The sequence below is a fragment of the Phaenicophaeus curvirostris genome, chromosome 5 (genome assembly GCF_032191515.1).
Source record: "Phaenicophaeus curvirostris isolate KB17595 chromosome 5, BPBGC_Pcur_1.0, whole genome shotgun sequence".
Taxonomy (NCBI): Eukaryota; Metazoa; Chordata; class Aves; order Cuculiformes; family Cuculidae; genus Phaenicophaeus; species Phaenicophaeus curvirostris.
The window spans coordinates 8,651,885-8,669,079 of NC_091396.1; the positions used below are offsets into that span (position 1 = coordinate 8,651,885).

Genomic DNA, 17,195 nt, shown 5'->3' on the forward strand with positions numbered 1-17,195 from the left:
GAATTAACATGACCTGTCTTCTAACCTCTCCCCAGCAACTTCTTATTCTGTGTTTAAACTTCTTTTAAAGCATTGGTTTGCCAAAGGTTAGTCAACGTGACCGCTTGATCACCAATGCCATTTCTATATTTTTTTCTATAAGCAGTATCAATCATGAAGTAAAATTACACCACTTCCTATTTTCATACCAACACAGATTGATCCAATATTACGAATATTGGATTACACTTCAGTGATTTCTGAAATCTAGGATTTTTTGGTAGTAATACAACAAAAGGCTTTGTTAGCTGGTTTTTGAAACTGTAGCCCTCATCAGTCATGGGAGATTAGTACTGAAAATAAGCGATATTACAATAGGAATTATATTATGTCTGCATCTTCGCCTGGGAGTTACAGGAACTGAACATACTTCCTATATCAATGCAGTTTTTAGGATGAGAAGACAAGGATAGCAGAAATGGGAAGTTTTTTCTATCTTCTGGCCTGGGTTTTGCCTTAGCATGGAGCGTCTGACAGAGGCATTTGCCACCGCAGAGCTGAAGTTTCTAGCTTGTGAAAAGCTGCAAACATAAACAAAGCGGTCTATTTAGCAGCCTCCATTTCTAAATGTGTAGAATCTTGTAAACCAGCAATACATTTGTCTATCCAAGTGATACTTCCTTTTAAAACGGAGATAAGTAATACTAGTTTACACTTACATAGCACTTTTTCATTTCTTTAGCGCTGTTTTAAAGTGACTGAATAATTTGTATTTCTCTACACATAATAGTCCTGCCAGGCAGACTCAGAAAATACCTGTAGCAAAGAAGAACTTGTCCATGCATGAAAAGCAAAATAATTAAAAAAAAAAAAAAGATAAAAAGCTCCAGAAAATTAGTCTGCTTCAAAAAGCTATTAAATTGTTCCTATCCCTGAAGCTTTACAAATGTGCTAATTGTTGTGTTCTGGTCATGTAATATGTTTCTGCACAAAGTTAAGGCACTTTCCCATTGCTGAAGCCCTTGTGCTGTCTGGGGTGGGGGAGGACTGGCAGGCTGTGTAACATGGGGTAATGAATCTTCCCTTTGGGCAGCACGTGCTTCAGGTCTGAACGCCCAGAAATGCTTCACAGATGTGCTGGGCTGCCTAGCAATGGAAATTTTCTAATTCTAGCTGACCTAAAAAAGTAAATAGACTACTGAGCATCAGGCTATTCCCAGTGTAAAACAACAATACCCCCCTGCTAGCATTTACATTTTTCCCCCCTACACGCTCCTTCTTCATCACCAGCAACTTGCCAAACCTGTGGCACTGCTCCCTCGGCACTGCAGCATTCAAGGAGATGTTGCATGGGTGGCTTGCACTGTGTAGTCAGATATAAAATAATGCAGCTCACACTGTCTCTGAGCTTTCTAGAGCAACACTACATGCCTTGGAGAGATTCCGTAGGTAGACACATTGGCCGTTATCAGTAATTCATATGCAGTCATAAGTAATGTGTGCGTTTGCATTTATAGTTACATATTGGGTTTGTACACACAACTTCTGAAGATGATGTAGAGGAGGAAACAGGCAGCAATATATACCAAATCTAGAAAAAATGTTGGGGCAGCAGTGGGGCAGCGTACAGCTGGATTGGTCCAGAGTCTCACAGCAGCTCCCATTTTCTCCTGTTCCTCTTAGGAAAGCACTTCATTAAACTCTAAATTTCATAGGATTGGTAGGGAGTTAATGCTTGAGATCAGTAGAAGCTTATAGGCAATGTTTATTTTAGCAATAGCTGGAAGAACTGTTCAGTTCCAAAGGTTCTCTGCATTTCTCTTGTCTTTCTGTTTTGAGTTGGCAACTCAGGCATCATAATGGAGACTTGCCAATGCACGTTACCTCTCTAGGAGCTCAACCTTTCTGGGAAGGGCTGAAATCTATCTGGACAATTTTGTCAAGGGGCAGAATACATTTTACCAGTTATTTGTGTTGTTGCACTCACTGAGAAAAAAAAGATGTTTTTTAAATGGGTGTATCAATGACTTTAGACACTTAAACTTAGACAGAAGCTTGATAGATTACAGTAAACTTTAACAGATAGCTTTGGATGCCAACTCAAATATTTGGTGAGTTTTCCTACTTAGCTGAAATTTTACAGTGTGACAGTAACATTGCAATATGTTGAACCTCCTAGAACAGATGCTTCTGTCTCTGAATGCTATTTCTCCCTCCTCCTCACTTATGTAGCTTTTGTTTGTACAGACAGTGTCTTGAACACTTCTCAAGCTTCCTAGTAGAGAGACCCAAGTCGTTGTAGAGCAGCGCAGGCATTGCCAGCAACTCTGGAATGTTTCCAGCGAGCCATCTGTGGTTTGATATAAAATCTGTACTTTGTGGCACATTGCAATGTCATTCAAAGAAAGAGGAGAAATAATGAAGGCACTGACTCAATGAGAAGCTTCATATATTTGTAAGACTGAATTCTTCTCCTTGACCTTTTACACTCCAAGTTAAGAATTTAGTTTAAGCTAGTCATCCAGGTTTCCTGAATAATCAGCAGAGATGGGCAAGCACTTGCAAGGATGATTCATCTCATCGTAAGTATGTAATATAGGTTAGACTGAATGGCTGACTTGTAGACAGCTGCAATTAGGTTGAATGAATCCGTCAGGGAAGAAAATGTGACATTAACATTAGCATCCATCTGGACTATCCTGAGAGCCCTAGAATTACTCAGACTTGCATCACGGGTCCCACACTCCTCTTACGTAAACCCAGGGAGGAGAAATTCAGGAAGGAGAACAGATCTACAGGAGCACTCTTAGTCTGCTTGCGATGGATATGCACGATACCTTCAGATTCATGAACTACTGTTTGAATTTAGAACAGTGTTTGCCTTCAGCTTTTACATAATGCATTCCAATCTCAACTATAATGTGCCTAGATGATGTATCTCCTCCTGTCCTGCCCTCTATCTTTCCTGTTCTCCGCTCCATCTTCTCTTCAGCCATTTGACACTTAATTGAAAGAATGTTCTATAAGAAAGAGTAGCCTGCATAGGAAAGCAAGTGGAAGAGAACAGGGAAGAAATTAAAGAAAAAAGTTTTTTTAATTAATACAGTATTTATATATCATGATATTTTTCATTCTCCCTGGATATTTTATCTTTCACTTCTTCCTTTTTACCCACTTCGTGTATTCAGACTGTAAACTCTTCAGGGCAGAGGCAGTATTTTAATATGTGCTTCATAAGACCTGGATCGGTAAGTATTATAATAGTATGCTATGTAAATATTTAATACAATTTTGGTTGTAAGATTACCGTGTATTTCTCTGAATTTTGGATCAGACAAGCAATTCAACAGCTGTAGTTCTTTGATTGTCTATAACCGTCACTGATGAATACAGCTCCCTTTATTTCACGGGGAGCTTCTTCATTATGCAGAGGCTACAGTTATAATATGAAATGGGTCTGTTACTTGTACGTGTGATTTAGAGCACTCCATGGTGCCAAACATTTGGCATTCTCAAGCATCAGAGAAGGTGAATCTTTCCCTTGTGTCCCTTCATCTTGGAGTTTTTCTTTGGAATGAAAGAGTTTGTTCAACTGTTTGTCTGTTGTTTCTTTTCCTGTCACTGAAAAGTAGTACCTAATGCTGCACATACAAAACCCAACTGTCTGTACTCATGTGTTAGTGGAACTTCTTCATCTGAAATCCCCTAGAGATTCATTTCACACAAACATATACAGAATAGAATTTTTGGTACAAAAGATCCCTGAAAGATTTTCACTTTGCAGCAGCCTGTGTTTAAATAAATTGAGTTTTAAATTCAGACTCAGTAATTCAGCTTTTAAGTACTTTGCATAATTTTCTGATCAGAGAACAGAAACAGTACCATGTGACACATCCAGACAAATCAGCACAGTTTAAGTTGAATTCTCCGGGATATTATCATATCACTTCTGTAAAGCAGATATACTGGAAAGCTGCACTGAACAGGTACATTTAAGGTTCAGCATTCTGAAACGTAAAATGGCTTTTATAAAATCTATCACAAAACAAAGTGGGCTTATCGATGGTTCTTCATTTTTCCAGGTGTCTTTAAAGTCACTCTTTAGAAGATCTCTCTGTGTTACTGGAAACCCACAACAAAATATCACTGTCCTGCAAATGAGGTGAAAGTGGGAACTAGTCTAGTTCTATTTTACATTCTGTAAATGATAGAAAATAAGAGTTTTAGAATTGTGTTCAAGTATTTTAAGTACTATTAGCTATATATAAAAATTATTTTCATGTCAGCAATGCGTCCTTTAGCAGATAGACAGGGATATGTAGGTAGAAGTATATTTATCAGCTATTCTTAGTGGAAGCCTTCTCTCAACACCTGATGTTAACAATAATTAATTTTGACGGCTTAGATTATGCTTCAACTTAAAAAAAAAAGAAATAGGAAATGCATATGGTAGATGTGCTTATTTTAACATGGGTTGATATAGTTGTGATTAGTTATAAGTCAATCACAGTTACCTGAAAAGCAGAAAATTTTAGAATGCTCTTTTTAAAAGTCAAGTCTTTTGTCCTTATAATAAGTTTAGAAAATTTATCCATTGCTGTGATTTTAAAATGGTGATGTAGCATCTGTGAATGCAGCAGAACAAGAAGAAACTGAGTTCACATCCATTATACAGAAAAGTAGCTACCAACTGATTTGTCATCTGAATTTGTTAAAATTCTGAGAAAACCGTAATGTGAACGGGAATGTAAGAGATTAATTCTAAATTAGTTTAAAAATATTTCCCGCAAGACCTAAATGCAGTTATGGGAGGGTGGTTTGGCATCATTCTCTCCACAAAGTTGATTGTGAGACTCTAGTTATAACCATAGTTCAGGGCAGTCATGATTTCTGCCTGATAGGGTTCTATGCTGGATGGTGTGACTTTTCTAGTCCTTGCTATGAGAGCTTACAGTGTCTTCAGTGGTAAAGGGCTTTCTGGTTTGCCATTGAGAAGTGAACTTAGCTCACAAGTACTTTTTAGGGTTCGTGGCATTAATAAGAATTTTATATCCTTTCATGGTGGTATTGTCAGATTTTATGTGAATTGTTACAAAGTCATGTCAATGTAAGTCATGTGCCACTCCAGAGGACTACATTACATAGAAAATATAATTAATTTCATCATAACACACACATATAATGTCTCTCAATTGGCAAACTTGGCAAGGGAAGAGGCCAAAACTTATAGTCACCTCCATACCAAATATTTGAACAAAATCTTCTCTCTAGAAGAAATTCCATTTCATACCACCTACTGTACATCTCTGAGTTTGTATTAAGCCCAAAGGCAGTAATTTGTTTTTGCCAAGAAGGGTAGTTAGTTATGATTCTATGGTGCTTGATGATGACCTGTTAAGAAAGCAGTAAAATCCTTGACTGGAAAGACTAAGATGCTCCTGAAATGTTTATGTCTTAAGGAGTTTGTAACCATATGGCAGCTACCTCAGTTAGAAATGCACAATGCGACCTGTGTGGGCATCTCATAAACAGTTTCATTCAGGACCTCTTTCCCTACATAGACAGACACATTGCAGTGGCCTTGAAGCTGTGGCTCAGTACACCACAGAGAGTCCATGCCACGTGTTGCCGTTGCATTGAAGGTATACCAGATGTCCTTGGTGGGCTCAGCCACTATTAAATCTTTCCCCCACTGCCCAGATAAGAGCAGAGCAGGTTCAGTGAAGGTAACCAGGGTCAACCACCAATTCTGGTGACTGCCTGACAGATCCGTAGTGATAAGGCGAGTCTTCTGTCAAGCTGAGAAGCAGGTGAGAATCATACCCAGATCAGCAAGCTCCATAGTCAGGTAGCGCAGGACAATGACCAAGGCCTGAGCGGAGGGCAGCTCCCCAGCAGAGGGAGAAGCACTGGCAGGGGTTTGCCCATTCCTCCTTGCACGGCTCTTTCTGCCCCCACAGCCCTTTTTGGGGTGCACAGCTGCACTGTATCACTGCTGGCTGTGAGCAGCGGCTGCTAAAGCCTCCCATTTGGGGCAGTCTTCTTCACTGCAAAGATAAAGAGACAGCTCAACGGCTGTGGAGTAATTTGGCATCCCTCCACTGGCTCCTTCTAGTCGGGTAATGGTGACAATCACTTGACAGATAATTTTCAAATAAGAAGTGGGGTTCTTCACTCTAAGAGGAGGTTTTATAAAGCTGCATTATTAACCTCTTGCAGATTTCTCCTTAAAATCCCACCCTTTTCACAATACCTACAGAAATGCTAAGGTCTTTTCCTAGGTACCTTGGTAGAAGAAATAATTACTATTAATTTTAAATGAGGTAATAATAAGAAGACATAAAAGGGAAAACATTGTGCAAGTTGTATATTTTGGGCGTCACAAGCAGAAGAGGAAACAGGGACAGGAATTCAGACACAATACCACAAGCTGTTCCTGTTCTCTCTTGTGTGGGCTATATGGAATGGAAAGAGTTCTGCTTCAAAGAGAAATAAGTAGGATATAAAGCTCCCCATCTAGGAGTCTGCATCTTTCATTTTCCCAGCATTCCTAAAATTCTTCTCCCCACCCCCTCTTCCCCTTAAACCAAATCCCTTTGGCTTTGGTAACTTCAGTCTTCATGTAGAAGTAGCAAATGGAACTAGAAGGGATCTAGAGAGGTCATTAACCCATCTCCCTGCCCCAGGGCAGAACTGCAGCCATAATAGACTAATAAGGAATTTATTTTGTCAAAGATCCAAATAAATGGAATTGTAATTTTTCTTTCCTAAAGATTAATTTTTGGAAGTTTGAACTGAGTTCTTAAAGCTTCATGGAACTGTTAAAAGAGTCTCAAGGTTAACTTCAGTGGAATTATTTTAATGCATATCACGTTAAGAACAAACTCCCACCTGACCTCCCACCTTTTTTAATGAGTTTCAATGATTCTGCATTCCTCAAGTTATATTTGCTTGCTAAAAATATAATAATGATTTTGAAGTAATACGAAAAGTTATTTTGTTTATGGTTTTGCCAATATAGGCATCACTACTTATCGTATTGTTGCTAAACATTTTTATACTCTTTATTGCTTAAAACATTTTACAGAATACATGATTTTAGTAGCCCTCAATTAATTTTATGAAATTTTGCTGTTTCTTTAATGTCTTCCACCTCAATTGTTTCTGAGTATTTTAGCCCCCTGTAAAAACAATCTGTACAGGCACATGTTCCCTCAAATCTGAAAAGTGATTTTATTAACTGGTGATTGTTTATGCTGTGTAGGTATGATACTGGATTTCACTGGTTGCCTCCATGATGCGGTGCCAACAGATTACCCAGAAGAATGTGTATAGCATATGTGTATAATTGTATAGTAATCAGCTCTTTAACATTATCTCTAGTAGCTAGCTCTTTGTTGAACCTGTCATTGAGTACTTAAGTTCAGCTATATGATTTTTGCTTCATTTTCAACCCCTTTTATAGTCAGTTGAAGCCTGAGTACTGTTTCCATTCATTTTGTAACTGAGGTACGGTCAACATCAGGAGAGGCTATTACAAAAACCGCTGGCTGATCGTCTTTACAGTGAAGAGAAAAGAAGTCTTACATTGGGAAGTCTGTTCCTTTTAATAAATGTATAAAACAGTTCTCTTGATACAATAAGCTAAACTGGCAAAAGCACTTCTCTCTACTATTCTTGTGTACTGGAGAGAAGTTCCTAGAATAGCCATGGCTTCGACTTTTACATCCCAGTTTTACAAGGCAGACCATGTCAGAAAACCATCCGTGCTGTATTTGGACCTCAGTGCTGGGACTGGACTAAGCGATGGCTCAATGTCCCTTCTGGCCTGTCATTTTACATGTTCTTATCTTCCACTTCTTTTTTTTTCCCCCATTGAGAACAAATAAAGTAATTAGAAGTTTTCTTCGGGCAGAGGGAGGAGCAGAGGCTAAGTATGTAATAAGTTTTGTCTGAACTGTTTTCCTTTCGTAATGCATGCCCTAAAGCTGTGTGCTTAGCTGGCTTCAGTGTAATTGTTCCTATCAGGGTAAAGCCTTCAGGATCTGCCCGAAACAGAGCAGGCAGGAAGCATCAGCACTCACATCGTGCCCCTTCCCTGACTGTGCCTTATACAGCCAGTAATAGCCTTTTTCCATAGCCAGTTATTTGTTAATCGAGTGAATGAAGCCATAGTCTGATCCTGAAGATCCTAAATTTAGACCTTTCTGACAGCCTGCGTAGGGAAAAAGAGTGTATGATTGTGTAATTAAACACACGATAATAATACAGATACACAACCTTGTACAAAGGAAGTTTACTCCAATGTTTCTTGGTTTTTACACTGACAAACTTTACCTTTCTTTGATACAGGCTTTAAGAAGTTATCACAAAGAGGGCAATTAATTATAGGATCTTATTTGCATATTTACTTTTGCCAGAGTGTGACCATTTTTCCTTAAAATACTGTTGCCCTCTCAGCTTACTGTAGGCTGCGGGAAGTTTTGTGTTCATCCACATGCTGGAATAGTTTAGTGAAAACTTTCAATTACTTAAAGGAACAAATGAAAATATGCCATTCGCTGTCCAGCATTTATGCCAGGGATGTGGCTTTACTGTCCTGTGAAAATCCACTCCCGCTTGGCCCAGGCACCCTCCATCCTGCATATTTTCCAGGGATGAACCTGCTTTTCGGACCGGGAGGTGAGCCGGTGCCTGCACTCTGGACAAGGGACTGTGGGGACAAGGGAGAGGGCAGGAGTGGGGGACAGAGCATAGTGCCAAAAGGAGAAAGAAAGGCAGATGAAGAACGGGTGGGAGGAGGAGGAGGACAAAAGAGGGGATGAGGAGAACACAGGGCTGAGGCAAGGAAGGGGGGCGTGGCACTGAATTTGGACCTAGGCATGGGAGCAGGGAGGGTACGTGGGCAGAAACGGACAAGAAATCCAGGGCTGTCAGGACCAGAAGTTGGGAAGCAGAAAGTTGAAGCTGTTTGGAGCAGAGACTGGGGAAAGTGGGTAAATGGAGAGTTTTTGTTATGAAGACCAGTTGCAGGATGGGAGGCCTGGCTAACAGGGACTGGGATTGCCGATGTGAGCAAAATGAGCCTGATTCTTATCGGACTGGTAGGAGAAAGAGAAATTGAAAGAGATGGAGGTCACAGCCTCAGAAATAGCAGAGAATTCTGTCCACCAGAAAACATTTTGTCCTAAACTGGGACTTTAAATGTGACTGTTTCTCTGTGGTCAGCAAATATCTGTCAAAATGTCTGATCATTCTGTAATGCCAGTGTTCAAAAAGGATCACAGCCTATTCATGCTATCACTTACTGTCTTAGTTCAAGTGACTGCAATGTCCCGATTGGTGCCAAAAATAAATGCCTGTTGTTTAACCTGTGGATGTCTGTATGATATTGTCTCATGAGTTTCTAGTTTGTTTGTGGTTTAAAGTTTAGAATTTTTTTTAATAGAGTTGAAAATATTTAATAGGAGTAATATTTGCAGCTTTGTTTGTATTTTTAAGCTGCACATGGAAAATGTAAGGAATGATATTTTGAAACGCCTGTGCAGGCTTTATTCAAAGGTGGCGTGTGTGCACACTATGATTCACATCTTAATGGCTGGATAATGCTCAGCTGTTGTCAGATGACCCTGGTGTTGTTTGTTGTTCAGAATGTGTCAGATATGAGGCTGAATATGTTATACGCAGTGAAATATGCTTCCTGGAGAACCAGCAATTTGTTGTAATGTTTGAGAATTGGGATTGTAGAGGGAGCGGGAATTGCAGGAGGGATGGTCTCGTAATTAAGACGACTGAAGGTTATCATGGAAGTTATGAGGCGTCTCTGCCTATACCACTGAGCTTCTGTGCAACCGTGTCACTTCGACATAGCATTTTTATTTCTGTACTCTTACTTTGTGTCTTGCACTTCCCCAACGCCTGCCTTGAGGTTCTTGAAGAAATACTAAGTGCTCACAGCTGCAAATGAAGTTAGCATTTGATCACGTGAAATGCTCCACAGTGCTAAAGATCCTGGAAAAGCAAGTTCTAAATGCCTCAGATTGTGTTTCTGAAATTAGTAGGTACCTGTATGTGCCTTAAATTCCTTGTCCATAAAATGGAGGTAACTTTGCTCCCTTGTCTCACAAGAATATTAGGAAAATAACATGGTATTTGTGAAGCTTTCAAGTGCTATATACCGACATGTGCTATTGAAAAGCCATTCCATCTTCAGAACAAGGCTTGAATAACGTACAATAAATAAGTCAGAAAAGTTCAGAGTAAACAGTGATAAGAAAACAAAGTACTGAATAGCCAGTCACTAAATGAGAAGCGTGCATCTTCTTGCTGAATAAGCTGGGGAAAGAAAAATATATATGCATGTATAGTGAATGAAAAGCTGCATCATAACAATTATATCTGTAAAAGTTTAATTTCGTCCCACCACCCAGCATCAGGACCTTTCATTTTTACTTTTCCCATCTGCACCTTTGCAAATTTATAAATGTTCTTCTATATTTATTTTCTGTTTATAATATGTATTAATGAACAAACAGAGCATTGACTAAGAGGTTGTATGAATGTCAAAGGTTTTTTGCCTTTTGACACCACTTTAAGTGCAGGCCAGCATGGCAGGGTTTACAGTTATTCCCCATCTGTGATATTGGTTAGTCCCTGTGTAAGATGAGTTTGCTCAGTCTTGGTTCTCTTTGCTTTTCATCACCTTGCTCTGAATCCATTTGGCAGTCTTGGCGAAGAGGTCAGTAATTGCAGGAGGAAGAGAGCGGTACTGCATTTCCCCTAGAGGAAGCTACCTCTCCCACTCCCTGGTGAGGGCACAGAGATGCTAACAGTGAGTGGGAGAATGCTGGATTATTTCTTTTGACTGTCTGCCTCCTGCATACCAGATAACCTGTACCCTGCTAGCAGAGTACTGTGCACTTTATTGGAAAGAAAATGTGACTGAAGGATCTGCCACGTGCTCCTCTGCACTTCCTGGCTTTTCCTCATTCTTCATTTTCCAGTGGCTGCAGGACTCTCTGCAATCTAAGTTGTATGTTTGCTGTTTCCTAGCAAACATTTTTTTCAGCAGACAAACAAGATAGGTGCGTGCCCTAGTTTATATTGCACTGACGTAGAAATGAGACATCATGGACCGCAGTTCACATCCACGACCGTGCTTAACCTTCCTGGGGATGGGGGAAGAACAGTAAGCGGAGTATACCATAAAGCAGCACTGATTTTAATACAGTGACAAAGTAATAGCTGCATAATTACTAATGTATATACAGGGGGTGGGTTTTGATACATAATTTGTGCTTTGTAGTCAAAGTGCTACAAATAAATACACATTTCTCCTATTTCAACCCTGAGGATGTGTCATCTCACCCTGAGCACAGGCTTTCCTACTCCACATGTGTTACTTCATGCATGCTTCATACTTCTCTTGAAGAAGACAACAACCTAGCAGACGTTCTTCTCCCTGCCTGCCCACAACTGTGGCTCGTGGTAGGACACACTTTGGAGCACCTCTCAAATTATGCCTAATTGCACAACCTCAAACCCAGCAATGATTTGAACAGTCAGACCACTGTAAATGTAGATATTCCTTATGCTTTTTAATTACCTTATCTTACGAAAGTTGCTAAGGTATTGAATAAAAGGCAGCTGCATTTACATGTTTACATAGCAAATAAGGTGAGTCCACACAGCCTCCTAAATGGTTTTGCAGCCATTACTGCTATGCTGTTCCCTTCAGAAGCATGTGCTTCTTAAGAGAAGAGCCACACAGTTTAGTCTTTGCCTACTAAATCTTTCAAGAAATACGCTCCTTCATGATACTAGTTTCATAAATTATTGCACTGCATAGAAAATGCTCAACTCTTTCATCTGACCAGCTTCAGTACCTCGCTGTGTCCAAAACCAAGCCAGTAACTAACCAAGCAAAGACTCAGTTTTACATTAATTTTCACCTCACTTCTCAAAACTTAAATGCTAATCTCGTGGGTTTTGTAATCTCTGGTGCAAAAGATCGTCAGAGGGAGAGTTGAAATGTTTTTGTCATGGATGAAAAATCAGGTTTATTGTGCAAGGACTGTATGTTTGTGGACAGCTGTGTATCCTGTGTCTCAGTTTCCTTATCTATAAAATGGATGTAATGTTCCTACAACTCACAAGGTGTGGCAAGGTTTGATTATTATAGACGATTGCCTTCTACCCATGCAACTACTATTACTGCTTGTTTTTATTAACAAGTGTCAGTAGAATAGGAAGAAGAAGCATTTCTCAGAGTAATGCTGCAACCAGGGTGAGCCCTCTCCATCTTTTGACCATCACATTACTTGTTTTCAGACCCTGCCACAAATTATGCATGTTTGAACTCAAACCATACTTATATTGTAATGCCATAGAAAGCAAAGGATTTGATGTAGGGGTTGACATACAGGCAAAACATTTATTTTTAAAGGAACAATCATAGATATAATTAAATACCTTGAGCAAATTTGGATTTTGTTTAGATAATTTTCAAGAGGAAAAAATCTACTCCAGTTTACAGAATCCATATCGAAAGCATACAAAACTGTTTCCACGTCAGCCTAAAAGACCATCTGGGAAGTGTTTTATTTGTGTGAGTAAACAGTGGCAAGTCAGGAAAAAGACTGCACTTTGAAATATGCTATGGAAAATAAATTCTACTGCAATTATTCTTTTTTTTCTCTCTCTCTGTTTTTCCCTCTCTGTCTTTCTTCTCTCTTTCCTGTCTCTCTCCCTCTCCCCCTCTCCCTCCTGAAAATCTCCTGCCACAGCGACTGCATTTGCCTCCAGACTTGTCAGACACAGTGAGCCGCGCAAGCAAACAGGATCTGGCAGAATCCGCCAAACTGCTGAGCTCAGGATGTGGTGCTATGGCCATCGGCAAGAAGCACCTGGACTTCTAGTGATTTCTGTTTAGCAGTTTCCCTCAGATTTATATGACACTCTAATTATGAGTGTTAATGACTTATATAAATATTTTTCTTAATGATTTGACCCAGCAGTCTTTAAAAATACATGTTATCATGTGGTGCTTGCTTTTTTTTTTTTTTTCTGGTTTCTTTGTATTAATTTTGGGCTTGTTTGGATTTTGCTTTTTGTTAAAGCTTCTGTTATGTTGGGCCCTCCCATTGTTCTGCTCGACTGGAAACATACAGTATTTTATTCCCTTCTTTAAAATGTGTAAATTACTCTTACCCTTTCATTTCTAGATATTTTTTTTTACAATAAAAATAAAGGGATGTTTTTCCCCAATGGGATTTTTATATACTTACATTTAATGTTTTATATGAATAAAAAGTTAAGTTGGGTGGTTTACTGAAATAAAGAAATGAAACTAAGCAATTCATTGTCAAGTGTTATTCCGAAAGCAAACTATACATGTATGGTTTTAAAAACATTAATTTTTGTAATCGAAACACCGTACCTAAATGTCAGGAAATATTTACATTATTAAATATGTAATCATAAATTCCAAATACATAAGATAGCTTTTATTCTAATACACAAGTAATTAAGAATGGTTGGGTTTTTTTAATCAGAATATATTACAGATAATTACTTTGCCTTATGGCTTACTACATGCATTAAAAGGCACTTGAATGGAATTTACTAACCATAGAGAAAAGAACTGATTTCCTTATGTAGTTCAAAACAGTAATCCTAAACAATTGAAGTCAGCACTATGAAATTATGTCAACAGACATAATTCAAGATTGAAATTCAAACCGACAGCTACATTAATGCTAGAAAACCAGAAGAGTGCATTTGAGCTCGGGGAAAGGTATCACAGCATGCTGGTCTAAAGCAGGGCAGAATATACAAGTAATTCAGGCGTCTGTAGCCTCAGATATGCTGTTGCTGAACTTCTGACTATTTTGTATGTATCTCTCTATATCTTATCAAACAAAAGAACGATAACGCAAAGCTGACCTGTAAATTAAAGTGGTTTGCATTCTTTCTTGTGAGGCTGACTTCCATTTTGAAAAGTAATAGCTTCTTCTCCGCAGAACTTCCAAGCCACCCAGCTGTAAGATTGTATTACAGTTTCAAAATCTAGTCTTTATAATAGTATATTACATGGCTGGAGTGAAAGTGACTCTTCAACGAACGTGTTAATAGGATGCAATAATGGGAACTTATTTTGATGGGTTTGGAACCAAGAGTTGGTTAAGTGGTTTGCCTTTTTTTTTTTCCCTGCAATCCAGGTTCTACTTTATTTTTTTTCTTGACAACGCTGTGTAAAACAAAGACATAGCTTTTAAAACTGTCTAACTAATATGATGAATGTCAATCACTTAAAAAACTCCACTGTAGCATAAACACATACTGTATACAGCTTTTATTCTGAATTAGAATAATTGAATCAATGACAGTGATTTGCCAGGATGTCAAATCTATCCATCATATCCTGTCACTACCAGTTTACTTTTTGTGATCAAAATCAAAAAGACTACTATTTTGTCATCAGCTATTTCATTAGTAGTAACAATCGGGTTTGCTCTCCTATATTTTTTAGATATGCCTGTTATATTTTTTATTTCTAAAGATATGAATCCTTTTAAAATCTTTTCAAAATAAAGTTTCAGAACTGAACTGTCATTTTAATAAAGCAAAAAGACATCTACTTTCCTATGCCAATATATTTAAAATATTATCATTGATGTCTCAAACATTTTTCTCTTTTTGTATTATGTGTAACATTGAATGGAAGTTCTCATTAGATACTTGATTGTGCCTTTTGAAAGCGTGAAATAATTTAAATACTTAGGATAAAGTGATTTTTAACAAAGGTGAAGTTTTACATAGGACGTCTTTTTAATGTAAATAACACAAAACACAGTATTTCTTTGTGAAATATAAAGTCACAAGACACACAAAACTGCTGCCAACATCCTTAAATAGGTCATTGACTTAACATACAGGGGAGAAAACATCATGAAAGTCACAGTCGATTTCTAGTTAATATATTAACTGAAAATTGTTAGCGAGTAGCAAGTGTATTCCACACATATATACGTGTATTTGTGTCCCCTGTGCATTTATAAGACTTCCATTTCAAAAACTTTGGTAGCTTAATATTAAAGCTGACAAATATTTTGAATAAGAAAGGGAACTCCTTCTGTGAATCTGGATTAATTTTTTTTCTGAGTCACTAAACACGCTTTGTAAAATAAGCGTTAGTGTATACAGATGTACAGTGTTGTTTACCTAAGGCAAAAACATGGAGCAAAAATTCTCTTCTTTTCTTCCAAAATATCATATCAGTTACAACAACATATGACAATGACTTGGCTTATCCAGCAAACTGATAAGTGAAATGATGCTCTGTATGGGCTACGTGATAGTATGCAGATATATATAAGATACAGTGCAGATTTCATTTATTGGACCAAAAGCAAATTTGACCTGGGGAGCAGGAGCAGTGTTTACATGGTAATTTTCTGTAGCTTTTCCCTGTAACTACTTGGTGACTGTACAAAACATCCTTTGGTTCTCTCTTCTGTTGATTTTAAGACAAAGGAGTACAGCTCAGGTAATCGAAGAGTGGGTGCAGCCTCCTTTGACAGGCTGTTGCAAGGGGCTACCAGCATCTTTTTGCATCTTCAGATCCCCTTCATTTTGCACCTTCAGAGTCCCCCTTGCAATCCTCACATGTGTTCAGAGGGCCCTTTTCCACAGAGATTGCATTGCCAGGTTTTTCTTGTTTATTACATTTTTTTAAGCAGAACTTCCTACTTCTTAGCAGGCTACAAACTGAAACCACCAAACTCAGCTGGGAAACAATAGATTCATCCCAGTGAAGACATTCCCAATTCAGCATGAGAACCTGATCTTTACAGAATTGTGACACACAGTTAAGAAAGCAGTAATGAAATTTAAAACGTTGTGTCTTTAATATGTCAAATAAGAATTCTTTATATAATTTCTGTTGTGTTGAGGTTTTCAAAATATAAGTATTTGGAACATGAGAAGAATATTATGATAGATTAAGTCTTTTTCTATGTTTGTAAAGGAATTTCAAAAGCAATTTCAAGGATGCAGCTGTATTCAATTTTCTGTAACAGTAGCTACAAGCGTCTGAAAATGGGCGTTCAGCTACTTCAGATTTGATACATGTGGCAGCATGCCACTGTTTTCATCTTTAAATTTAATATACAATAGCGATGTTGTTCCAAACACAGCTTTTGGAGAAATGCAAAAGTCTAACTTACAAAATCCTTCACTATGCCAATATAGGAAAGTGAACTGTTAATCAAGTTTTTCTGAAACCACAAGCTTGTAAGACATCCCTTAAAAATGTATGCGTATTGCAAGTATTGCACACATACTAACACGCAGATATTAAACCAGTATTTCTCCAGGAACATGTATTAGAAATTTACTAAACTGTTCTTTTGCCTGTGCTGGGGAAATGTCATCCATATCTACAGAGCACAACAGAAACAGAGAAGATGCTGTTATGCCTTTTAGAGGTGGTGGAAGCAAGTACTATCCCCCATGACATCTCCTGGGATTTTTATTTTCTCTTGTGAGCTACCTGAGTGCAAGGCCTACATTTTTTTTCTTTTAATCACACTGAGCACACGATGATGCTTATTCAATAATAAATGTTCCCATGTTGAAAAAGAATGAAAGTGAATCCTGAATCCTCTTCATCTTAAGGAAAAAAGGCAACTCAGATGGAGAGAAGGGGAAAAAAAAAAAAAAGAGAAAACAAGCAAAAGTAGGCTCTGCTCTTTTTTTTTTTTTTTCCCCCAGAAATGGTTTATTAATACAGTGGATGCTTACATCTGTGTTTCGGCAGCTGAATGGATAGATAGATTTTTCAGGAGCATTGAGCATCAAGCATCACAAAGCATCTGCTGAAAACTTGGCTGCTTATTTAAATTCCACCTTTAAACAATTTTGGAAGTTATTAGTCACATCAAACTGATTGGCAGACCTGCTGTTCATATCAAAACATTGTTTGTGCTTTCCGTATTTTTTTTGTACGTGGGTTTTCTGGTACTGGAGGGCTTGATATAAAAAGTCTTTCAGAGAAGTCAGTGATTTAGACCAAGAGCAAGCTGGTACGATTCAGTCCAGTTGATCTTTTCTGAAATGTTTGCAGATGTGGAGAATCGGTAGCTGGATAGTCCTCTATTAAAAAATGTATTTTAATGGCATCTGGCATTGAAAATAAATGTTAAATCCAAAACAAA

General features: G+C 38.2%; 1 protein-coding gene across 3 annotated transcripts in view; it reads left to right on the plus strand.

Annotated features, from left to right (window-relative positions):
- Positions 1 to 17,195, plus strand: part of ELP4 (elongator acetyltransferase complex subunit 4) — a 162,497-nt gene that overhangs the window by 134,954 nt on the left and 10,348 nt on the right. Inside the window, exon 11 of one of the 3 annotated variants that reach the window (XM_069857487.1) lies at positions 12,765 to 14,020. The exons of 1 other annotated variant lie outside the window; for it this stretch is intronic. In XM_069857487.1, the coding sequence (XP_069713588.1) occupies positions 12,765 to 12,801 (37 nt within the window). In that variant the 3' untranslated portion in view covers positions 12,802 to 14,020. Of the gene's footprint in view, positions 1 to 12,764; positions 14,021 to 17,195 lie in introns of those variants that run through there. One more of the 3 variants, XM_069857485.1, reaches the window with a different exon arrangement.